At 39.8% G+C, this 26108-nt stretch overlaps 2 protein-coding genes across 14 annotated transcripts in view; both read right to left on the minus strand.

The window, feature by feature from the left end:
- Positions 1-5076, minus strand: part of dact3b (dishevelled-binding antagonist of beta-catenin 3b) — a 22123-nt gene extending 17047 nt beyond the window's left edge. Inside the window, exon 1 of the mRNA XM_015028589.1 lies at positions 4228-5076. Coding sequence (XP_014884075.1) covers positions 4228-4458 — 231 coding nt within the window. The 5' untranslated portion in view covers positions 4459-5076. The remainder of the gene's footprint in view (positions 1-4227) is intronic.
- Positions 5077-7490: 2414 nt separating this feature from the next.
- Positions 7491-26108, minus strand: part of gramd1bb (GRAM domain containing 1Bb) — a 121602-nt gene continuing 102984 nt past the window's right edge. For 11 of the 13 annotated variants that reach the window (XM_015028593.1, XM_015028592.1, XM_015028590.1 and 8 more), the window contains 16 exons: positions 23324-23408; positions 22417-22520; positions 22222-22317; positions 21913-21993; positions 19829-19944; positions 18435-18597; positions 18131-18320; positions 17889-18032; positions 17685-17803; positions 17445-17587; positions 17248-17351; positions 15481-15781; positions 14337-14348; positions 13134-13241; positions 12595-12715; positions 7491-11342 (listed from right to left, as the gene is read on the minus strand). In XM_015028593.1, coding sequence (XP_014884079.1) covers positions 11253-11342; positions 12595-12715; positions 13134-13241; positions 14337-14348; positions 15481-15781; positions 17248-17351; positions 17445-17587; positions 17685-17803; positions 17889-18032; positions 18131-18320; positions 18435-18597; positions 19829-19944; positions 21913-21993; positions 22222-22317; positions 22417-22520; positions 23324-23408 — 1977 coding nt within the window. In that variant the 3' untranslated portion in view covers positions 7491-11252. The remainder of the gene's footprint in view (positions 11343-12594; positions 12716-13133; positions 13242-14336; positions 14349-15480; positions 15782-17247; positions 17352-17444; positions 17588-17684; positions 17804-17888; positions 18033-18130; positions 18321-18434; positions 18598-19828; positions 19945-21912; positions 21994-22221; positions 22318-22416; positions 22521-23323; positions 23409-26108) is intronic. The other 2 variants (XM_015028603.1, XM_015028591.1) reach the window with 2 other exon arrangements.

Genomic DNA, 26108 nt, shown 5'->3' on the forward strand with positions numbered 1-26108 from the left:
TGACGGCACTTTTTAAATTTCGTTGTTCTTGTGACAATGACAATAAAGATTTATCTATCTATTTATATTTATTATTATATTTTAAAAACACCCCGGTTTTTATGCCAGATCTTAAAGGCTGGTTCATGAATGTATTGTCTGTTATTCAACCGGTCCATGAAAGGATTACAAAGACATTTTACTAAGAGTTTTAGAGTACAGGAAACTACAGTGAGAGTCATTTTCCACAAAGAAAGGCAACATGAAACAGTGCAGAATCTTTCCAGGAGTGGAGAGCAAACCAAAACTACTTCAGGGAGCATCGACCTCTCATCCAGGAGGCAACAAAAGAATCCAGGACAACATCTAAAAACATCCAAACAATAATGAGACAAACATGACATCCAAGGAAGAGCTATGAGACCAAAATCACTGTTAATAAATTAGAACACAAAGGAACAACTAACATTGTTTTTAAATGTCTACATGATTTTCAAGATTTTCCTGGTATTCTGTGAGTGTATGAGACAAATTTGAAAGGTGTGTGCCTCAGCACCTGGCATTAAACTAAAACAACATTTTAGAAAAACAAAATCACAATATGGTGAACCAGCTACAGTGTGATGAACTGCTTTGCTCCTTCCAGATGTGGCCAATTATTTTGTAATTCATGAAATCATTAATTCTGCTCTTCAGTAGAAAATACTGAGGATGGATTGCCTTTGTTTGGTTTGTGACCTTAAGGTCAAGCAAACTTGGGTTGGCTTGGGTTAGTTGTTGAGTGCCACATTTAGATATTAGGGGTTGATTTCTTCCCCCCCCTCCCCCGATTTCCCCATGAAAAAATGCCTACTTTAAAATTACTTTCTGTGCTTCTTACATTAAAATTTGTTCAACCATCACATTAAAGTCTGACCCGACATACAGAGCGGAAGAAAAATCTAAAGCAGGCAAATTCTTTTCACAGGACTCTATATTTATTCATAGTAACCCATATAACCACAGGGTTACCAACTCTCACTAAAGCTTTCCTTTTATTTGCCTCCTTTTGTTCCTTGGTCAAATGTCTCTCAAGATAAGAAGAGTGTTTTTTCCAAAAGGGAAAGTCTTTTTATGCACTGCATCTTGTGATCAGTCATTCTAAACCACTGTATTTGGATTTCTATGAAGTCCTGATCTGTGTTGTTTCTTTGCACCAGCTCAATTTGGGATCTATTCTTACAAAAAAAATAAAATAATAATCCTTTCAGCATATGACTACCAGATTTACCTGCCCCTGACATGCTCCATCAACTCTCATTGGATTGTCTTGACCTACAGGCTTGCATGGTTATGATATTTCTGAATTTCAATGAAAGGGGAAGAAAGATTATTCTACAAAGACTGAGTTGTATCTCACACAAGTTGCTTACTTTGGTTGCCTAGAGCCATGCATCAAACAGCATGCAGCAAACCTGGGACTAATTATACACACAGATTTTCATATTTTCAGAACGGTTTCGTCCAGTTGAGACAAATAAGATTAAACTAGTTTTCTCAAGCATTACCTGAAGAAAGTAGCACACACTTTTATCTCAGTTTGTCTCAACTACTGCAATGTACTTTATACTAGACAGGCATCACTTTCATTTCTTCAGCTAGTTCAAAATAATGCTGTCTGTTGCTTTTGTTGTCTGAGCACATCGCACAGATTCTGTCCTTTCTCCGGTATTAATTTTAAAATCCTGATGTTGGTTTTTACATTTTCTTATTTTTATAGCACCTTGTTTTTTTTAAACATACTCTATATAAATAAATTATCCTGGAACTCTGGAGATGCTTGACTTCTAATTATAAAAATCGATTATTTTCCCTAAAGCAATAACTTCACGACGTCCAGTCATGATGCGGTGGTGGTTGTTGTTGTTGGACCCAAATGGAGAGACAGAGGTGGCAAATGGATTAGGAGATTTAATGAAAAGATAATTAAGAACGTACAAAACTCATTGGGAGCCAAGTCAAAAACACAAACCAAAACAAATCCATAGAAGGAGACCAGCAGGGAGACACAAGGAGAACACGTGGGTTTGTGGCAGGAGTAGACGAGAGGATCTGGCGAGTGGTGAGTAAGAATGAAGTGATTAAGTACTGGGGAGGTTGAATGCTGAACAAAATACCTAGGCTGATGAGCTAACAGGTTGCAGGTGTGAGTGGAGGGAGTGGCTGACAGACTGAGGAGAGGAAGAGGGAGAAAATGGCACAGAGGGGAACAAGGAAGAGCATAGGCAACAGGAAATAATCTAACACTGAAGAATAACCAGACTAAAGAAACAATTCTACTAGAGTGGCAGAGAAGAACTAGAAACAAGAAATAAACATGATAAACGAGAATCACTAAAGAAGAACTGAAGTGGAAACAAGGCAGAACTAATAGAAAAAACTAAGGAACACACACACAAAAAAAATTGACAAAACCCAAAACCAAACCATCCAAGAATCTAAGCCCTATCCCTAATTTAACATTTGAACACCAAAGCCTATTTTCATATTGTCTATTCAAAACTGCAGTGTCATCCCATTGTTTGCTAAACACTTAACTACACCTACAATTGTTTCTCCCATCAAATTTCAGTCAGAAGTTGGCAACTCTGACTAATCTAGGCCATTCTCTGAGGGACACTGAGGAACATGACGAATGAAGCTCTTATTCAAGAGAACCAACATTTTCATTTAAACTATAATCAGATTGTTCAGGTATAATTCTGGATGACAAAATGTGAACAACTTCTATGGCTTGAACTGAATGTCTTTCAGAATTCCTTTTTGCCAGCGCATAAAGTCAAATGGTTTGTTCTTCATTTTTAAAAGAAAAGAAAATTGCTTTTAGATTGAGGCATAAAACACTAGTTAAATAAATGAAGCCCACTTTGCCGCTGGCAGAGCATGTCAGGCTCAATTTTTCTTTGCTCTTGCTAATATGTGCCCTCCTTATCCTCTTGGTTTTCATCTCAATATGTTTTTAATCAACTTAATCCTTAAAAGCGTTTACTTATATTCTACATAGCTGCAGAGAAAAGTTTGAGCTCTGTGTGAGAGCACAACATGGATTTCAGGATAATTTGACAACATAACACAAGCAAAGCGGTTTGTGTAGGAGGGCAGAGTGGGATGGACATATTTCATTATCAAAGATCTTCAGGGATCATTTAGAGTCAAGCTGTTGTAAAAGCTTTGCAATAAGGTCAGTGCATTCCATTAGGATGACATTAAAATTTTTAAGATGTTTCCTGCAGAACAGCAACAACATTGGTCAGACTTTGAAACAAGCCTAATTCTTCCAATTCGCCCCACCATGCATGCACCAATGTGACTGTTGTCATATACTGTCTTTTGCAGACATTGTCATGCATGGGAGCAATCGTCGTGGCACAAGTTTCCTCAGTCAAACTCTTGCTCAGACACCTATGCTTAAACCTTTTGCAGCTCGTATGCAACTCGGATATTTTTTTACTATGTTGAAATCTGTCTAAAGTTGCTTTTCCACCAAACTGTTTACTGACAATGTAATTTATCTTGATTCTTCTCCCTCTTCTGACGTCATTTACTTATATACACAGCAGGGTATACAAGTCTCCTGTGGGAAACGCTCTTCTCCCGTACTTAAACTTTTGCTTGTCTTGATTAACCCAGTTTTCTGTTCTTATAATCCTGACATTGTCACAGAACGGCAGGCGCAACTTTACAAAAGCTTTGCGTCAAAAAAAGTAAAAATATCTAAAAGACAATATAGCGTCCATTTTCAGCAGCGTAGACGCGAATTTTCTTATTTTATGATGTGCAGAAAGCACAAATGAGAGCTTGTTAAGGGGTGAGACCTACAAAAGTCTTCAACGAGGGAACAAAGGGCCATTAAATAGAGGGTCTGTGCCACAAGCGGCGGCTGCTCCTCCCCCTGATTTCGCTACCCACAGGCATAAATCTCAACCCAAAGCACAGAAACGCATTACAGCCTTTCATACAGAGAGCCTATTTATCAAGTTGGGTAACTTTTTTGCAGTTAGAGGTCATCTCAGTACAAAAGGCGCTGGCCCAACGGCAGAGTCCATGCAACGGTCAAGCAGCTCACAATGGAGATTGTCTGCGGGCTTTCAGATATTTAAAAGTGTGTAAGCACTACAAATGACATGACTAAAAGAGGGGTAAATTAATGCTGTTTGGGCCTAAGGGGATTCAAACGGTAAAAAAAGACGCTCAGCAGAAACTTCTTACCAGCTGACGCCTGAGCGTCAAGTTTTCCTGGCCCCAGCTGCTGAAGTATTCCAGCTCTCCTCTTGAGCCATCCTGGGCTGGAGGCTCTCCCAGAGCCAACGCTCCCAGCACAAGACACTCCTGCCTCTGTCTGCGGAGCTCCAGCTCACACAGCCCGGCCAGACTCGCCTCCAAGCGATCCTTGGTTCTACTGCGCTCCACGGTTGCTGGAAACGAGAGCGCACGCTGCATCTCCACCCAAAGAAAAATCCGCTATAAGGTGCAGAAAAAAAATAATCAAAAAATCTAAACCGTGTCAGATTTTTTTGTTGTTGTTGTCTTTTTTCTTGTCTTCGGTTGGTTCAGATTTAGGAGAGCAAACGCAAACTACAGAGGATCAAATTCCATCCCATTCCTCGTGACTGCGCGGTTATCTTGGAGCAGCGGCATGGTTCCTCCAACCTTCTCTGAGCTGCACATTTTTTTTTTTTTTGACTCGCAGCTGTCAAACGCATCCTTGGAGCCCCGCCTTCGGCGGAGCGGCCACGGAGGGAAATTGGGGGAGTCATTCCGCTTCTCCTCCTCCACCCACTTTTGTAAAATCAGTTTCACCAGTCATTGGATCCTGGAGGCTGGGCTGAGGTGCGGAGCTCTAAAGTGTCCCATCCCCCTTGATTCCTTACAGTGACGCGTCGACCTCACCCATCCCAGGACTAATGGACTTCCAAGGGGGATGGTTATATTTCCATGATTAAAACACTGGGATCTGGAAAACATTTCTTGTGTTCACATGAAGATAAAAAACAACAACAGAAGCAGCAGAAAAAACAACAACAACAACAACAAAAACGCCAGAGATGCGCCAAGTTGGACTACCAAGAGAAAACAATTTTGACAGATTTGTGTTGCGTGCATGACATTGTTTAAATTATTCAGTTATATTTTTCACTGAAATAGTAAATAAGTTATTTTTCTAACCTATTCCCTTTCCGGTTGCTCCATATCGTAAAGGAAATTGGAACTCATTCAGACTGCAGTGAAAGAATGTTTAGATTTCTAAGTGAATCCTGGATGATCATTTAGTTCATTTTCTGCCTGAAAACATAAATAATGCATTCATAGTCAGGTACATATCTTCAAGGTACAGTCATATCACATATAAATTTACACTCAGTGCCAGACAAGTCAAGCCAGAAGGAATGGTAGATTAAATATTTAATTTCCAAATAGCTGCCATGTCAGACAATGGGAACCATGTCTAAGACTTTTTAAAGATTATATATATATATATATATATATATATATATATATGTGTGTGTGTGTGTGTGTGTGTGTGTGTGTATGCCATTAGGAAGGTAAAAAGGAGCCAGTGACACTAATAACTAACTGTATTGACTCCCTGTCTGTATCATGTTACCTATTCTGCACATTTTCTTTGAACAGCTCTTTGTGTTTTAGAGAGACCTGCTCAAAGAACAGCTAGACTCTAGCCATTATTAAATTTTATGATTAGTCAGACGCACACAATTAACTTGAACACCACTGAAATATCTTTTGTGTCAAATTCGACTCATATTACAGGGGAGGAAATACGATAATGCAAGATATCACTTCAGGAAAATGCTCCAAGTGCAGCATAGGCTGCAGCTGCTTTTGGTGAGTCAGACATTTCTTTAAAGAAGTGATAAAACCATGAGCACTCTAGGTGATGCCTTATCTGGACATTATATCTGCTTTCTCAACTTGTCAAATCCATGTTAAAGCAACATATTTCCAGCAGAAATTCTTCTTGGGGTAAAACGTGTCAGGAAAAACAGATTGGAGAGACTGCAGATTTGCGTCACTGGTGAGCTAAGTGGAACACATTCACGACTCGTGTACAATGTAATACTAAAGGAATGTAGTGTGTTATTTTACTGGGATTATTTTCAGTACATCAGAATATGCTTTCTAATGAGGCACATTTGTCTGAAAAGTAGCTTTAAGAAAGTTATAGCTTTACTTTCACTAAGCTCGCATTTATGTTAAAATGTTTGTTTTTATTGGTATGATGTAATACTCTAATCCTAAATGTCATGTTTTCATTAGCTGAAGCAAAAAATCTTTAAAAAGTCTTAGACGTATCACCATGTGTGTAATTAACCTATATAATGTGTTTGACTCAGTGAGTTGAGTTGAGTTAATGCATTAAATTAATTTTTTAAATAATATCCCAATTAACTGAATCTGGCTCTTTATGGCTTTGACAATAATGAAGTTTCAAAATGATACAGATTTTTTTTCCCCTAGCGCATATTGTGTCCATCTTAAATGTTTGAAAGCTTGTTTCTATTTCAATAAATTCACATAGAAAAAAAAAAATTAACACATTGACATAGTAATTAATACTTAAAAGTTAACAGCAGTACAAGTAACAACAAGCTCATCTTCACCAGGGAAGGTTATAAAAAGCTTCAATTCCCAAAATAACTGTGCTTTCAGAACATACCATGAATTATCAATCAGTTTTCATACTAAAGTGCAGTGACAGATGAATATTTCATATTGATATGCCATGCAATCTGTCTTTTCTATTCTTCGTAGAATCTCCTCAGACGACGCACAGAGCACGTTTTGTACACCCGATTGTGGAAATTTAGCTATTCACTTGAATTTCTTGTAACCTAAAGAGCTCTAGATAGAAACCTCACACCCACACAGCAAAAAAACCCAACAAACAGCAACACAAGTTGTTTGGATTTTTAAAAATCTTTATTCATACTTCCAGTTTCTACTTCACATGAACCAGAAAGCCACTTCTGTTGTTTTCGGTTTCTCTGAGGCAAAGTCATCAGCAAGTCAAGACCCACGCGCAGCGCAGGCCGGATTCTTTTGTCAGTGTGTTTGTGTGCACACTGCAGAAATACACAATATATACTTAAAGTATATTCATCTTGTGTATAAATCTCACTAAAAGTCTAGAGATGAAAACATCTTCTAGAATAATAATAAAAAAAATACAGTAGAATTGCTTGTAAAAAGAAATACAGCAGAACATGTTATCTCAAGACACACTTGTAGAAGAGTGTTTGCCAGGAGTTTTGATCAGTGGTCGTTTTCAGGAGGTTGCGCGTGATTCCAGTTGGGTTAACACAGTGCCGCAAGTTCAGCACAGTGGACTCGCCGTGCCGAACTGGGTGTATTCACTGAACCACACAATCTCTTAGTTATCAGTGATATAATAATAATAAAATAATAATAATAATAACAAAACAAAAAACCCACTTGGGCCACCTGTGTTACACAGCAGCAAGAGCAACCATACAATCATTCATTTAACACAGGTTAACTGTGCGAGTGCAAGCTAGAAAAGAGAGACTGAAAGCAAACAAGGATTGATTGTTGCTTATGTTTGTGCAAGTCAAATTTTGCATAACTGTAGCTGGAAATACATCCTGACAACATGTTTTATCCAAATCGAGCTGTGAGAATAGGCATGGACCGGTTACAGGTATTAAGTTATACCAAGGTCAGAAAACCAGCTAAAAAAAAAACTTTTCGTTGAGTCGTTCCTACAGTTTAAAGTCAGGAAATACCAGAAACATTGCTGGGGTGATCAGATTTTCTCCAGTTGCTTGGAGAAAACTCTGAACCCTCCACCACCTGTTGCTGTGCACTGCTGGTTAGGTGGCTGAAAGAAGGGGTCCTTCACTTTTCCCTCACTCACAAGAAACACCAATTTGCTTGGAAATATTTCAAGTTGCAGACAGTCACGGAGTAAAGACTCAAAGAGCTCCACCCGCCGTTCCTTTTACAGGGACGTTTTAAAAGCTACAATCTGCAAGCTGCAAGTGCCGTTTCTGCAAAGCAACCAGTGCAGGCCCTACTGGAGCAGAGAGCCCCACTAACAAGCCTGTTAATATCAGATTGTTATCCTTATGTTGCTCTATTAAGAGCGCAGCAGCAAAGAAAAAAAAAAAGTATTACTTACTTAAAAAAATGCACCTAAATTTAGCAGGTGGATATTTTTTGCTTATCAAAATTCAAATAAATTATTACAACAGTATTAGTATAAACTATGTCATTTTAGCAGCAGTAAGAATGATTGATTCTTTTTTGCTATAAGTAAACAAAATTCATGTTATACAATATATATATATATTTTTTTATGTAAATACCATAAAACTGAAATATTGAGATACTGACATTACGAAACCACGAGGACAACAACCCGGCCCATGCCTATCTGACAATATTTAAAATTTTAAATGAAAAACACCTGCTTGGGTAAAATTAACACTTCAAATACCCCTTTAAAAACAAACCTTTAAAGCATCTCGGCCATATTTTTATTTGGAAAAAATATGACATTCCTTCACCATCACTTACATGAAGCACAGCTTCTCTGTTAACTGTGGTAGTCAGGATTTTAAAAGTGAACCCTAAGGAACATCATTTCACATTCAAACTTCTAGATTTTCCTCTGATATCATAACTCTGTGACTTTTTAAAACTACATTAAGCTTAGCAGAAATCCAGTCAAGGAGCTTCTCTCCAAGTTTCACCACGCCCACCATTAAAACACAGAGCGGGGACATCCAGAGTTCACTTTTCCCTTCTTTAGCCTGAAAACATAGAGACATCTGATATTTTTCATATTCGGGATGTGTTTAGGAAAGATCTCAGTTTCCAACAAAACACGTCTAATGAGTTTGAAAGTTGTAAATCACCAGGGTAGTATTTCCTCTACATTCATCTCTAAATGCAACCATTATATATATATATTTTTTTATTCTCTACCTGAAAAGGCCTTAAAGTGCTTCACCGTTTAATGAGGAAATCTTTTCTTTCTTCATTTTTGGAAGTGCTGTACGGGGGGGGGTCTTTGCTAAAGAAACTCTCCAAAGATGCTCTACAACACATCTCCTTTCTTACATATAGATATTTATATATATATATATATATATATATGTATGCATATATATATAGTACATGACATACATGATGAACACTCCATTTAAAACAATGTGAGAAACTGTGATGGTGCAATTCTACTCTTTACTTTTGGTTCAGTTTAGTTGTGTAAAGTTTATTTTCATGCTTTTATTGCACCCAAAACAGACACTTGAAATAAGAGGGAAATTACAATAATCTGGATTACAGGGATAGTTTGGCATTTTGAGACGTGTCATCATTAATGCATTCACTGTTTTTGATCAGTTAGAACTTAAATTTCAAGAGGATTTGAAGGATTCCGATTATCCAAATTTTCCAAATTACTATCTAGTTATTTGCAATTCCAGACGTAGAAGTGGTTAAAAACATGGAGTGCTTTTCTCAAAATGTCAAAAGATTCCTGTTCAGCAAAAAGAGGTCAAGCCACCGGAGTGGTGACGACGGAGCTGCTTACAGAGGGCAAAGGAAGGGTTTTCATCCAAAATATTACATATCCATTTAAATGAGGAAAATCATAAATTTCTTCACTCAATTGGGACCTTCTAATAAATCTTTTTTTTTTTAAATGTGTTAACGTCCACAACCAATCACTTTTTTTTGCAAAAGCAGGAGTTTGTTTTGTTTTCAGATTCTGGATACATCACTTTGGAACAAAACTCTTCTGGTGTAAACTGGACCCCGGTGGGACAATAATGCAAGGCAGCATCCAAAAATACGTTAGCATTCGAAATAAAATAAAGGCAGTCTGGCTGCAGGGAGCCAGCAGAGGAGAAAAAGTAAGAAACATATGAGTGTGGAATGGTAAAAATGTCGCACTTTCCAGCACACACGTGTAAGCACACACACGGACCAACACGCACTCTCTCTCACACACGCGCACGCACGCACACACACACACACACACACATAGGAGCGCGAATATAATCGCGCAAATGCAGAATCATACTTGCACACTGGACATGTCACAGACATATCTGGCATGCATTTCGTAGAAGAAAACACTTTTCAATAGAAACTCTAACTTGTCTCGAGCTCTGAGAATTTCTCTATGTACATAAATTAACAATAAATATAGGTCATGTATTTATATATATTTATATTGAAATATATATTAAATAGTGAAATATTCCTATATATTTCAAATATATTCATAGAATGTTTTCCAATTTGAAACATCTGTAAAGAGATTTCATCACAGTTTAGTAATAAAACACGTAAGAATGCAGTTCTCCCTACTGGCCCGACTGCAGAGTCCCCCAATTTAAATGTTACGTTGTGTTGAAGATCTGATCGAGTCCTGACAGACTAATACATTCCACTTCGTCAGGACGAGGAGACGTAATTGTAAGTTAGTGGTTAGTAACAATCTGATTGGTGTTGTATGCTGATAAGACCGACTGGGTTCTCAGCAATCCACAGATTTGTAACATTTTGACAGGTCGGTCTGACAGGGAACCAGCCCCGACAGAAACCGTGTAGACCAGGTTCAAAAAAGGCGAGGGGTCAGTAAAGCTGACCTCCTGGCTACGATACCAGTTGTTTTGTTGGAACGTCTGCTCGGGATCACCGAGAGGTTTGTTAAAGGGACGCTACAGCATGGACGTTGAGGGAACAATTTTGTTTTTTGGAACAGTCAAGAGATGCTTAAGACTCAAAAAGACACCCATGTCCTTTGACTGGGTTTCTCCTTTTCTGGTCTTTTTTTTCCTGACATACATCGACTGGAACTGGACCATATTGACACTGAGGACTGTTGTCTACATGCATGCAGTAGTTCCTTCTGTATCTCGGAGACTCTCCTGTTGACATGGCTTACAGTAGGATGCACTTGAAAATAATAAAAAGAGCTGAATGGAAACGTTTCCCCACTGGTGTAAAGAACGAGAATGGTCTCGCGTCTTCCTGCGATGCCTGAGAGATGTTGGGAACACCTCCAGCGCTCCCCTCTCTGGGTGCTCCAGAAACTACTACTGTCCTTTCCCCTGTGTCTTTGGACCCGCTCACCGTTGGTCCCACCTCCCTCTCTGCCCTGCTGCTGCCTCCATACCTCTTGACAAACAAAACATGTCCTTATATTGCACGGCACGCCCTCATGGCCTTGTGGTGGTGTGTCAGTGGTAGCGGCTTTTCTTCTCCTCGGTCTCAGAGCTGTAGTCCCTCAAGCCAATGCCCCGCTGGAGGTTCAGCAACGAGTCTTTCATCTAAAGATGAAAACACCAAGGTGTTAAAAGACAGGGAAAATATTATGAACTACAAACATTTTTTAAAACACAGTGGTCAAACCTCATTTGAACGAGTCTGATATATGGATGTTATTGACAGAATTGCTGTCTTTTGGGGTCTCAGAGCAGACAGATTACAACGCCTTTCAACCGTTTTGCATTGTGTTAAGTTACAACCATTACGCTTCTAAATCGACTAAAAAAAGCAGCTCAGAGGTTTTTGATGTATTCCATGGGAACTTTCTTTGAGTAATAAAGTATTGGATTATTGTGAAGTGGAAGCAAAACAAACTTGATTCCCAAACTTCTTTTCAAAAATAATCTGACAAACGGGGTGTTTGTATTCAGAACCAATCATTCTTATCATTGAATCTTAACGGTTTCCCAAAGCATCATACTGCTTGTACTCAGACTGATGTACAGTGTTAGTTTTCCTCCACATATAGCATTTTGCATATTAGCCAAAGAGTTTTGTCATGTGACAAAATTTAACTCTTAATTTATGGGGTGGGTCCCATATGGTTTGTGGTAAACTATTGACCTGTCAACAGGCTCTCTCACCCGAGCTGTGCATTTCTGCAGCTCATCCAGAGCTGCCATGGGCCTCTTGGTTGCTTTGCTCAGTTATTCAGAAGATTGTGGTTGTAACAAGAAAAAATATGAGAAAGCTCAAGGGGTGTAAATAATTTGTAACACACTGTAATTCAGATATAGCCTCAACTGATTTTTCAAAATACTTGGAAATGTGAAATGGCAAATTTTAATGAGCTACAGAGAAATATTTTCAGCTTCATGCAACTAGTATTTTGTTTTGCAGATGAATGTTGTCACTAAATAAACCTTAAGTTGTGCTTAAAATAGTCACTTTCAATGCTAATTTTATGCAGTGTTTATAATTTCTTCTGTCCATTGTTATTTGTTCAATGCGTGTCCAATAAGTTGCAGCAACTGGTCATCAATCCTTGTTGAACTTTATGTTTCACATCATGGATAAGCTGAGCTGCAGCTTCTAGAAAGTAAAGAATTTTCAACTTTAAGGTGCAGCAGTGAAGTAATAACAGGCCTCCTGTCTCATATTCCTCCACCAAACTCAAGTCCATAGAGACTTTCATGTCTAGTGAAGGGGCCGTTTAACCCTTCAGCTCCAGTTGTGTCAAATTACAGCAGCGCCATGCGTTGGACGTTTCTCATGGTTTGAAGCCCGTGAAACCCCCTTTTTGTGTTGCAGTACCTGGTCCAGCAGAACTACTGACGATTTTATGATTTCTCTCCACTTCTGCAGCTCGGCGTCGTGGTAACGCTGCTGCGCCTCTAGAAGTTGGGCCCACTCCATCTGGGTCTGAGGCAGCTTACTGGGAAACACACACACACACGCACGCACACATTTAGGCTTCAATATGAGGGTGAAGCCGCTGAAGCATGATTTCCATTTGGAGTGACTGCCAATAAACAGTTCGGTAAATTGTTTCAGTAAGCCCAAAGCTATTCGGGGGTAATTTTAGAAACAGTGTTTTCCTGTCACATGAGCGGCCATATGGATATAGTTTAGTCTGTATGTCTGAGAGAATGTGTATGTATGTGCGTGTGCGTGCGTGTGTGTGTGTGTGTTAGTCTTTGGTGAAAATAACAACAGCAGAACTCTGCTCAGCCTCTTTGCTGATTGGGTTTTGTGTCTCTCCATGAAGGCCATTAATCACTTCGCACTGCTTTCACAAAAGACTCCTGTGTAGATAATAAGCAGGAGGGGAGTGTGGATCCACGCCGACGTACCTCTCCTGAAGCCTCAGGCTTTGCCATGTTGTTAAGGACTGGGCTGAGTACTCGAGCATCCAAAGCTTATAGAAGAGCATCATGTTGAGGAAGACCAGCAGGACCAAGCTAATGAGGACAAGAAGAAAGGAGGAGCGCAGTTAAAACGCCGCTTTTCATTAGAGCGCGTCACGACCGAGCTGAATCATTCATCTGAGACGTGTGAGTTACTTAAAAATTAAAGCTCTGTGCAAAAGCCTTAAATCATTTCTTGTTTCTCCATATTTTTTTTTTCCAAAGAGAGAAGATGGGGGACTGTTGATCCAAACAATTTAGGTTCAGCAGAAGATCTACCTGCTTATCTATCAAACTGATGTGTAACATTATTAATGCGTGGAAAGAATTTAGTAACATAAAGAAGTCAGGAAATATTAATCAATATTAAAGTTTATTTCATAGCTAAAATTCATTACACTTATTTAGCGGTTAAATTTATTATCATTTACATTAAGGTATATTTTCAAATAATTTATTTCATAAAAATAACAGGGATTCAGTGTGGCATAGTAGCGAGAGCCTCACCTTTCTGCCCTTCTTACCTTGAATAAAGACCAATAGTGCCACAAAATAATAATAATAATAATAATAATAAAAAATGCAGGAAACATAAAATAAAACAAACATTCTATCACTAATTCTAAAATGACACATTTTAGAATTTAGGTTCAGCAGAAGCTCTGATTCTAAAATGACACATTTTAGAATTAGTGCTTAAACTCATGGGCCTTAATTTTTTTGAGTGAAGTACACATACACTTTATGCACACGCACGCACACACACACACACACACACACACACACACATAAACACAGTTTATGCCTCATGATCAACTGTAAGGTTCCAACAAGGAATCGGGCCTTGAAGACACTCAACTTATATAATATAATACACACATATTTGTCTGAATTTGTGAATTCACACTGTAGGATCTTTATTTTAAGAGGTGCTTTGGCATATATTTACTGACATCCAGACAAGACTTAATTATATAAGGCACTGTTAACACGAATCTAAAAGGTTCGTCAGGGGTATTTACCCAGATCTCTTGGAGGAAATCTGGGTGTTTGTGGTCACTATTATTGGAAGCATAAATATGAAGAAGCAAGAGCTGTTATGTTTTGCACAGTATTGCATCTGGCCCTGGCTAACAACAAAACATATACCTGACACAGATCCTACAGATGGCAGTGGGAGGAAAAGGAGAGAGAAGTTACACAAAGTAAAACAGTGATAACAGACATTGTGTGCAGCACCTCTAAATAAACATTTGTTTGAATATGCAAAGTGTGCAAAGTTTTTAGGCAAGTGAGAATTTTGACCATATGATCATTTTTAGGTATATATATATATATATTTACTTCGAGATGGATGAACTTCAATGCTTATTGTATTAAAGCATAACAGTGGATGTGTTATCTGTGCAATGAAGAAGGGTCGGGCCTAACCTATTAAGATGAGCATAATTATTAGGCAGCTTCTTTTATTGAAACAAAATGGGTCAAAAATGAGACTTTGAAAAGTCAAAAAATACCCAAAGTCTCTCAGAGGAATACAGCGCTCTTGAAATTGCTGGAATATTAAGTTGTGATCACAGAACCGTCAAATGTAAGTCTGGAACCCAACCACCACTGAACAAGACGTATAAGCTGAAATCTCTACGCTGGGGCAAGAAATATGACAAGTTCCTCTTCCTCACCTGACCTGAACCCGTTTAAGAACTTGTGGGCATTTGCTAAATGGCAAATGTACAGTGAAGGAAAGCAGTCCACCTTTCTGGGAGGCTGAGATTTCTGCTGCAGAAAAAAGATGATCATCAACAGATCATGAAACTGACATACTCCATGAATGGAAAGGTTATCGCTGTATTGAACAGCAGAAAAATCAGAGGATGTGTTGACCACTGCTTTTTTTTTTTCTTTTAAGATGTCATGAATGTTTACTGGAAATTTTTAAGTTTCCAGTAAAAGTGTTTATAATTCTCACTTAAACAGATGAGAATAAAAAAGAGAGATGGGGGAAAAAAAGTGTGAGTTATATTGTGAGTTTTTTATTTAGCAATGGATGTAATAATTCTGTGCAATAGTTGCATAATAATTGTGCATATGTAGATATTTTATTAAGAAAGCCAAAACCCAACTTTTACTTTCTTAAACTTTGGACTCATGTTTTAGATTTATTAACATTTTGATAAACTAAGACCACTGCAGATCTTTTTGAAGACTTGCCTAATAATGGTGCACAAAGTGTTGTGTGTGTGTGTGTGTGTGTGTGTGTGTGTGTGTGTGTGTGTGTGTGTTTGGAGCATACACAAAGCTGATGATGAGCAGCAATTTGGAGACGCTGTAAAGAGCCAGGCCTCCTGGCAGGTGATGGTGTTCTGGACTTTGGTGCCTCGTCTGCGTGGAGCCCACCACATGTTTGATCCTCTGAATCACTTCCTCGTCTGTCGGCGTGGTAACAGGACTGAGGGCCTCATCCAGGTGTTGGCTTCGTATGTGGGGGAGAGGCCTCTTCTTCCGCCTCAACGTGGCGTTCTTCACCACCTTGGCCTTCGGAGACAGCTGGTGGGTCTCCATCAGGAGCTCCTCCAGCTTGGACAGCTCCACCTCTGATGGGGAGGTGGAAAACATCCATCATTGTCGGGATGGGACGCGATGTGACGTGAGGTGCATGGGTTCTCTGTGGTTTTACTCTCTCTTTTTCCTGTCAAACTTAGCAGCAACACAGAAACATCTGTGTCCGTTTTCAGGGAAGAACTTCATGCGACTGTAACTTATTGGTGTCTGCAACTCCTGCCTTACTCTGGTGAGCAGCCCTGCACTCTAATTAAGCAAACCAGCAGTTAACTGCAAGTGGTGTTTAAACATGCGGCTTATTTGTCAGAAGTGAATTAATGTCCTAAGCTTGTGCCTCTGTCATCAGCATAGGTGGATGTTTGTCTTGCTGCCTGTCTGTAATCGTTTACTGAAGCTTATTTGCATTTGAGAGCAAATAGTATTCGAACATCAAATCTGCATTTATTTATCCTTGTAGGTTGTTTTTGCAGAGAGGGCTTGTCATTATTTCAACATCAAGCAAGGCTGTATTTCCCCCAACATTAGAGCAAAGGTAATTTTAGTTCTATAGAGCTGATTTCTTTCTTTGATTTTTCTAAGTTGATACTGTTTCTTTTTGGTTTTTCCTTATATTCACCCAAAGAGCAACAAGCGTCAACCCAATTTCAAGTTGCTTTCTGTTTTGACTGAGCTTGAATGTTATGTTCATAAAAAGCATCCATGCCTCTTGAGCCTTTTATATTTCAACCACTACCTTCAATGCATTTTGTAGGGATTTTATGTAACACATCGGCATAAAGTAGAGCATGACTGTGAACTGCAAGGAAAATAATAAACATTTTTTTTTGTAATTTAGTTCCTTTAAAGCAATCCCCTCACAATAAAACTTCCTTAAGCTGTAACCTCAATACTAGTTTGAATCCAGAACAAATATATGTCAAAAGGTGCTTTTGTCACAAGAGAGCAAAGTTAAACTTTATGACCTACATGCACAACTTCCCTGATAACTAACCCAGCATATCACCCTAAACACACCATGGTGAAACACGTGATGGCAGCATGATGGTGTTGGGGTGTTTTTCTTCAGCACGGAAGAGGCAAGATTAGTTTTTGGAGGAAAGACGAAGCAAAATACAGGCAATATTGGAAGAAAACCAGGCAGCAAAACACTTGAGACAGAGGTGGAGGTTCAACTCTGAGCAGGACAATGAAACTAAACGTAGCCAGACCTAGAGTGGATTCATTAAAAAAAAAAAAAAAAATACAAATTTGATGTGTCAAAATGATCCTGTCAAAGTCCCCAAGCTGCCATATATAAAAAATCTGCAGCAAGACTAAAACATTGATTTTCAAAGAGGACTTCTTCTTTGATGAGACTGTTTAGCCATTTTTTGTTGTGATATAATCAAATCAACAAATCAACTATTTAAAGAAGGTTTTTCCTTTCACATTCATCCCCATTTCATAGGGTATCAATCGATGTTTCATGAAGGAATGACTACAAAACAAAAATCTTTACCCAGTTGGCGAAAGTTCTCTTCGAGTCCACTCCAGAAGTTTTTCTCAATGAATCCTTTGACCAGCCCCCACGGCTGCTTTCTGTACCGCAGCTCTGTTGAAACACTAAGAGACAGAAACACATTTTTATGGTTATAAGCAAGAAATGTAGAAGCAGGGCAGGAATAAAAGTCCCCAAAATGAAACAAAAGTACCCACCGTAACCGACACTTGTTCTTGGCCACCCGTGTGAGCATGTAGCGGTTGAGCGTGTAGAAGTAATCGTGGTAGGGCACGTCGTGCGTGATCACCTCGGCGTCGATGATGTAGCACTCACTTTCCTGACTGGCTTTGTACAGGGTCTGACAAAACCAGAAATGTATGGGTTGAATTTCCTTCATGGGAAGGAAAAAAAAACAAAAAACCTGAGAGTTTCAAGACAAAACGTCTCTGCATCACCTGCGTTTCTGTGACGGTGGCGGTTTTTGGTGCCAAAGGGTTAGACAGAGAGATGGTGTACATTATCACTCTGGTCTGGTTTCCTGCCTCCTCCTTCTTCCACGGGTGGTACACAATATCTGGATCCAAAAATGACCAGTTTTCAGGGTTTTTTTTCCTCCCTTAAATAGATGCATCAGACGAATTAAAGTCAGGATTACTGACCCGAGAAGCGCCTCTGCTCCATGAAGTCACTCATAAACTGAGACTCTGTGAAGAGGATGTCGTAGAGCTTGTCCACACTGAACTTGTACACCTCGTTGATATGTTGCCTGCCATTCAAGTCTTCATGGAAGGCCTGCACCTCACCTAGATAGCAAAGGAACGCAAAAACAAAGACTTTTACATTTTTTTTGGTGTCATGTTCTTGTTGCTGAAGGGAAAACCAGGTTCAGTTCAGTACCTACCCTCGTCGTGAGTTTCTGAAGAGTCGCTGAGCTCAGTGGGGATGTCCTCGTTGTCGTTAAAGTCCAGCGAAGGTGAGGGGACGGGACCACCAGGCCCGCTGGTGTCGGTCTTGTCCTCCACCACTAGGGGCACCGTCAGCAGCTCGGTGTGTGGTAGGCAGTCTGCAAATTCTTCAGCGGGAATTTCAAACTAAAAGGATAAAAATGGTTTTGTAGCTTAAAAGATGTTTCACCCCATCAAAAAGTTCTCTGACAGACTTAAAATAATACTTTTGCTGGTGGTAAAACCCCATCAGGGACTTACAGTGATGGTTGTGTCATGGTTTCCAGGACTTGGGAGGGAGTTATTTGGGATAACTTTCTTGTGCAGTGAAGGAGGACTCCCCTCAGGCTTGGCGTCTGCACTGTTCTTTGTCAAGTTGTCATTGTTTATCTCGTTCTCTTCATTGGGAATCTCCTCACTGAACCTGGGGGCAACAGAGAGCTGTGATTTACTCCACTCACTTCCTTATCTTTGAAACATCGGCTTCTTTTAAAATCCACAACATGTCCAAAGCTGCACACAGTCCTCTTGTTTTGCAGAATCTAATTGAGGAGACTGAACTGACTTATGAGGAGTTTTGGAAGCTGTGCTTTTCAGATCCAATTAGCGGTTATAAACAATTCATTTTCAGCCCACACATCAAACTCATGATTCATTTACTTCAGTTAAAAGTATCTGGCCCTGCTTTTGTCCCCCACAAAACCCGGTGTGTGCCAAAGTATTCACCACTGTTTATTTAAAATGGGTTGGGATTGATATGATAAGACCATGAAGACGAGGACAAAGGAAGCACGAAGAGCTGGACCAGGCCCTGTGTTTCAGTGATTTTATGGACAAAATGCAGCTGAAAGGCTATCCAGCACTCTGTTGTGTTATAAAAGTCTTCTCTATCTGCTCAGAGGAATCCAAACCCTTTGATTAATTTCCAAATAAAAGACAAGAACCAAAATGTAAACCATAAATAAAATGGATTATGAAGTCTTTAAACAAAAATGTCCTTCAAAAAGTAAAAATAGGAATATTTCAGTCCAGGTTTAACTTGTCCAAATCTGGTTTTGTCTCATTCTAAAGTGATTAAAATAAAGTGATTAAAATAAAGTGATTAAAATAAAACAACAACAACAACAACAGCACAGTTTTACTCCAGTTGTTTCTAAACAAATCAGTGTTCAGAATTTTCCAACTCTTAATATTTCAGTTGTTTCTTTAGCGTTGTTAGTAGCTAATGGTTACCCAGTCAGTATTTTCACAGGGCTCACAAATAATTCATATCTTGTCTGTCACTCTGTCATCCCTTTTTGCAACCAGACAACCAACAAAGGGCAACATAAAAACCCTGAAAATAGTTTTGTAAATGAATGTTATTAACCAAAACGATCACTTCTCTCCTTAGTACAAAAAAGAGATATAGAAACAACAGAGTATCAACCTTAAACACTCTACTCCATTTCCAGGCTCCTATTAGTCTAAGCTTATTTCTCTAGATAGTCATGCTAACAGCAGCTTAATCCCCTTTTGGGCTTCAGCTTAGGAGAAATAAGGGAGATGTCACACCAATTATTGCTCAATATTTTCTTTCTTTTGGGGAGTGAAGTCGCAAGATGCAAATATTTAGAATGGTGGCAGCAGTTATCTGTGTTCTGTTGTAGACGTACCCCATGGTGTTGAAGTCGTCATCAGGAGGGACATAATCTTCGTCGTCACTGGTTAGGCCTAGCTCGTTGCCATAGCATTGATGGACAAAGTGCCAAAGTTCTTTCGGGCAAAGAGGCTGCAAAAGATGGAAAAAGTCAAATGAGGGATGTGGAGAGGTCCGTTCACAGTAACACACGTGAGAAACAGCAGTGCACACAGTGTATGGTACAGATGTTATGAATAAATAATGTAACTTATGTAAAAGTTCAAACATGTTTGAGACATTGGAGCCCTTGGCAAACGATGTGAAATTGCTACCTTCAGAGGATCATCAGTCATTTGTCTCATTTCACAGTAAAAAAAAAAAAAAAAAAACCCTGAAAACAAACAAAATATTAAGTATGTGATTTCAGTGCTAAACACACTGGCTTTGTAAGACATACCAAGAAGAAAAATCCTTTTCAGATCAAGTTGACGAAGCATTTATGTAACCGCCGCATAACATGCGTGCCTAAAACAATACCTGTGTTAGGCTGACTGACAGGAAGCATGGCCCCAACAAGAAGGCTGTCAGCTGAAACAATGGAAAGCATGATAAAAATCCTGCAAGAAGGTAAACTGACACGAAGAGCTGCGTTGGAAAGCTGGAGCAAGTGCATATGAATTATGCACTTTGCACAGGAAAAGTATCCAGTTAAACATGTCAGTGAAAGAGGACAGAAACAAAAAAGCTATGTGTATATATATATGTCAATGAAAATTAATACAAATAGGCATAAAGATGAGTCTATATTTGAGACTGAACCATATGCTGAAATTTTTAGAAGTAAAATATAAGTAAAAGCCAAACCAGAACCATAATTACCAGCAGGGTTTCCCCCGATGTATTATAAGCCTGGCGGGCCACCAGGCTTTACTTGAACCTCGTCCCACCACCAGGTAAAGCATCCTATTATTTATTTTAATACACCAGTAATAGTGACAGCAAAGAGGAGTTAAGCTATGTTTATATATAATAAAACATCAGTAACCTTTAGCAGACTATTATCTAGTTATATCTAGTTATTATCTTTTTTGATTCTACATACAAAACCCACAGAAAGACTAGTTTTATTAAGAGCACTGCTACATTTTCTTTCTTGTTGATGTTTTATTTCCACAATTTTCTGTCAATTTTTTAACATTTTTTAACACACAAACACAGTGGGGCAACTGGTGGACTTCCATAGCACTCCTACAACCAGACTTAGCTAGTTTTCTGAGGGAAACCCTGAACGCATAAATAGAGGAAACCACAGTTCCAAGTGAGCTTAAGGAAAGCTGTTATGGACTGACTGGATGAAAGGAGGATTCTATGAGGAATAAAAAAGCCAAAGAGATGGTGCTGGAACACCAAAAAGCATCCTGCCTTTTGGAGACTCCGTCTCAATTTTTACCAGCAGACAAAAGAAATACTTTAAAGAAGGGCAGTGAAAATGAGAAGAAGAAGAGTACAGAAACAGAAACATTTAGATGACTGTAGAGAACAAACTAACTTCCAATGAGTCACCAATGATACTGGACTGCATGACCTGTTCAGGTGCAGTGCAGATGGTAGTCGTCGCCTCTATAAAAAATGCACAACTGGACACTGAAGTTTTAGACACTTTCCTGACTCCATCAATCCAAGGGATGACTAAGGCAATTTTCAGTGTGATAGTGACTCCATGCACTAAGCTGGGAATATAAAAGGCATTTAATAACACTGCCATCAAAAAGTCTCAACCACGACTAGAAAAACCTAGAAAAAAATATTCCTGCAAAGCTGACCTGTTAGATGCTGAAAAATGATTGATGGAGAATATAATTTGATTCATTAGTCAATTTCTTAATCTGCTTGATCTGAAAAGAGATTTGCCATTTATGATTTAGGTTTTATTTTAAAGGTACGTCTTTCAAAGCTAGGATATTCAGATCTTTCTTTGTGATTTTCATTTTTGATAAATCCCCCCTGAAACCCGTAGACTAATAACTAAAAATGACTAAAGCTCCTCTGAGGTTTGCAAGTCCATATTATATCTTTACCAAGGCTTCTAAGATGAAAAGGTGGATATATTTCATCTACCTTCTCAAGCAGGGCATTCTGCCAGAGTCTGAACATCATCATGTACGTCCTGTCTCTGGCTCCAAATGAGGTAAAGAAGTGCTATAAGGCGTAGAAAAAAGACTGTTAATGCTCTCTAAAGACATTAATTAGAAAAACAATCTAAAAAATAGTTACATTATTTTTCATTCCCCTTGTCAGCTTAGGTTTTACTCTTCATTTGTGGTATTTTAGATGTGCTAGGAGAGCCTATCAGTGTTTATGACATGCCCCCCCTACTGGTGATAAAAGGTAAATCATTGTGCTCAGTATGAATGAAAACGTCCTCACCTTCTCACTGTCTGTGCAGACCTGGATGGCATTGGGAATGAGACGAGCAGTCTTCTCTTTCGTCATCGAACAGATGTCCTTTAGCCGCACTGTCAGCTGAGCACACAAGCACAAATTATACATCTGCATACACACCCTCGTTCCGTCGTATTGATGATAAAACCACAAAGATGCATAAACAGTGTTCGGTCGTACGAGAGTTTCCCAGCGAAAGATGTTGCTATAAAAACAGATCCAGTTCTCAGAGAGGTAGAGCCGTCCCTGCAGGAGGATGTCCCGCTGAAGAGCACAGGAGTAGTCTACAACACACACGCACACACACACACACACACACACACACACACACACACATACAAGGGTCAAAATGTCAAAGAAAAGACATTGCTGTGTAAAGCAAACATGAAAAATAATGCTCAGTAAAAAAGCAACTGAAATTCAACATACAATAATTCAACAAAGGCAGACCCACCAGAAGTTAAGACTTCTTAATTTTTATTAAGTTTACAGCACAGCCATAAGTCACCATTCTGCTGTTGTCCTGCTGGGTGGTGACTCTCTTCACAGGCTCATGTATTTTGCAGCTTCAAACTGTTTTAAATATATTTGTTCAATGATAAATATTTTTAAAGTATTGGATATATTTTTGTAACCTAACCTTGTTTTAAAATATTTCAAAAATGTTGTCCCTGGCCCGTCTGTTGTGCTGTTTGGTCTCCATTGTGCTATTTGTTCAATAACCTTCTCCGACAGATCCCTCACAGCTGTGTTTATTCTGAGCTTACGCTACATCGAGGAGGAGTCTATTTAAAAATCACCTGAACCAAACTGCTTGTGCTGTTTTTAACTTAGGGATATTGGAAGAAAATGACCACCACAATTTCCAGGTTTTTAGCGTAAAAACCTGGAAAGTGTTTTTCCTCTTTCCAGTACTACTTTGTACAAATTTTGTACAAATTTTGTACAAATAAATCCGACAGTATCACTGTATAATCATGTCAAATAAGGACCTTAGATCATGGAATATGTGTCTGTCGAGTGAGGATTTATCATGTTTTAATTGCTGGCAGTCCTCGGATGGCCTCAGTGTGTGCTGTCCACTCACCCACAATGAGCCGCTCTGTGTCAGGGAGCTGCTTGAAGAGTTTCCTGAAGTCCTCATTGCGCTGCTTGTATGTCGGGCTCAGCACCTGCAGCAGCAGCAGAAACACCACACAGACACACATCTAAATGCTTCCCAAACTCTCCTACTCTCATCCTCATTCTCAGTCACACGTGGCTGTTTGCTTCTGCAATACAAGCGTGTGAGACAACCTGTGTTAAAACCACCCACAGCTTCCGTAAGGATGTATGCCTTTATTTAGTAACTTGTTGACTTGCTGTCTGTGGGGGATTTTTACAGGTGGAGGAAATGGAAAGATAGTGAATGACAATGGCTGAATGTTGCCCAAACTATCTGCCGAGGCTGCGTGATTCTTGATGCTGAGGAACAAGGTGACATAACGGACAGACTGAACATACTCGGCAGGGTGACGATTGTTTTGCAAGTGACTAAAGTTTTCAATTTAAAAAGCTAAACTGTCTGATTTTTGAGAAACAAACGTCCATGAATGGGGCTTTTATTCAGTGGGAAGTTGACACAGAATGTCAAACATTGTGGCCTAAAATGCAGAACAGTTTTTCCTCCCTTCTAGGAAAACTATCCTCCAATCCAAGCCTGTGTTGAAATTTCCAAATGTGCTCCATAGAGAGAGTTCCTGGAATCTGTGCCAGAGGCTTCCCATTTGGCAGGAAATGCTCAGGAAACCATTGCTGACAATGGAGGAAGGAGACGTTTACTCAAACAAAAGAAAAATAAATTCCTTCTTAGGAGGGATGCACAGACCCTTTAGCCTGAAATAAAGACATATCTTTGGTTATTTATTTTTCAGCTTGACGTCTGAGACTAGGAGGTAATGTAAAACACTGCTCTGATTGCGTGAGCGATGACTGTCTAATGAACTGCGCACACCACCTTTTCTGCAGCCTTTAAAAACAGTCAAACACTCGTAACACAGTTGGGATATTAAGTCAGCAACACAGCAACCTGATGATGTCTATTAACAACAGACCTCTGAGCTCCAGCAGGATTCCAGCAGATATGACTCATAACAAACCCAGTGGTTTTATTTAGTGCCTGGGAATCAGTACTGAGAGCTTAAAGAAGTAAAGACGAAGCTTGTTTGCTGACTTAATCTCTTGTGACTATGTCCATTTGGAGCTTTCGTACGAAAGCCAAAAGAAAAGAATGTACATTTCTGCTTGTTGCTTACAAGCGGTGGTCAACTTACAGCAGGAATATCCTCATTGTCCCACTCTGGATCCTGGAGGTCCGACGCAGCCCATCCCCACTCCCAGCCCCACTCCCCTCGAGCCGGACCCTGCAGGAGCCACCCTGCCAGCGCCTCATCCAGCTCCAGCACGGCCTCCCACTCCGACGTCGTACCATCCTCATCCGTTTCCACATTCATTGTGCCAGCTCAGTTGTTCTGGGTGTCTCAGTGCAACAAAGTTGTGGGTCTCCTCTGTCACTTAAAGCGGTAGAGTAAAAGTCACGGTGTCCGCACCCTCCCACCCCCTGCTTTTCCTTTTGGTACCGATCTCCTTCAGCACTGAGAGGTGGACGCTCAGAGCTCCAGCCACATAATCCGTGTATTACTCTGTGGTTCTGCGGAGCTCGCCCGCTTCCTTTCACACACACAGAGAGAGGAGTTATGGCCGTTGCCCTCTAGTTACCCCAGCCAACAAGTCCTTTATTATCATGCCGCGAGCGTTTTCCTTTTTTTCCTGCCTACTCTCCCTTGTGAGTGTGTGAGTAAAGCGTGTGCGCGTGCGTGTGTGTGTGTGGCAATGTCCGTTCGTGTGCTCTATAATCATTGTTTACAAGCTGCAAAGAATGATGAAAGTTTACTTTGTGGAGAGGTCTCGTTCAGGAAGAGATTCTGCTGGACATACAGGAGCTGAGAGGAAGGAAAGCAGGTCAGAGAAACGCAGACTGTTTTCTGGCCGTTATAGTATGTGTCGAGTCCATTTTGGAAACTGCTCAGAATGGTTGAGTTACTGAGAACAGATGTGAGCATAACCTACAGTTACCTTCATGTGCAAAACAACACCGTCAATCTTAACAGGGTCTGGAAAGGGGTCACGATCCACAGCGAAGCCAACCCTTTTATAAATACTGTACGCATAGATTCAAACCAAAGCCAAAGGCAGTGGGGGTTATAAAAGTGCTTCTTCCCGCCTTGGAATTGATAGAATTCCCTGTTTTCCTGATACTTGACACCCCCTCTGAGAAGATCTAGGGCGCTCACTGCTTCTAATTTTGGCACCCCTTCAAAACAATCTGAGAGCCTGTAGCCCAACTTTTGTAAACTTGAAACTTTTCAGCAGACAGGAAGGTATGGAATAGCTCTGTAGGTCTCAGAGGCTTTTACAGAAAGACCAAAAAACAAACAGTTTGAATTGCTGTGCCTCCTGCTGGACGAACCAAAATGTCTAACCCATATCTGCACAATTTTAGCTCCCACAGTCAAATGGACAATGAATAAAAGACTAATTTAAGTTGGACGATTGCTTAAACTCCTTTGCGTCGGCTAAATTTGTCTGTGAGGATTAATTTCTCAAAAGTTTGTGGTGTCTCATTATTTCTTTCCCTCTTCTTTAATAAACATGGCAAAGAAAGGGGCCGTTGTGACGGACGCCATGTCCAGAATTCAAGTGACTGCACCAGCAGAGGGATGACGTACATCTGTAGATACATAGTGTGTATTGATCTGGTTTATTATTAACCTGCTGAACAAACAGTAGGGGATGCAGGAGACTGGTACTGAAATCCAGGGCGTGCACTGGAG

Source organism: Poecilia latipinna, unplaced genomic scaffold (assembly GCF_001443285.1).
Source record: "Poecilia latipinna isolate Pla-1442-1.1 unplaced genomic scaffold, P_latipinna-1.0 Scaffold129, whole genome shotgun sequence".
Classification (NCBI taxonomy): Eukaryota; Metazoa; Chordata; class Actinopteri; order Cyprinodontiformes; family Poeciliidae; genus Poecilia; species Poecilia latipinna.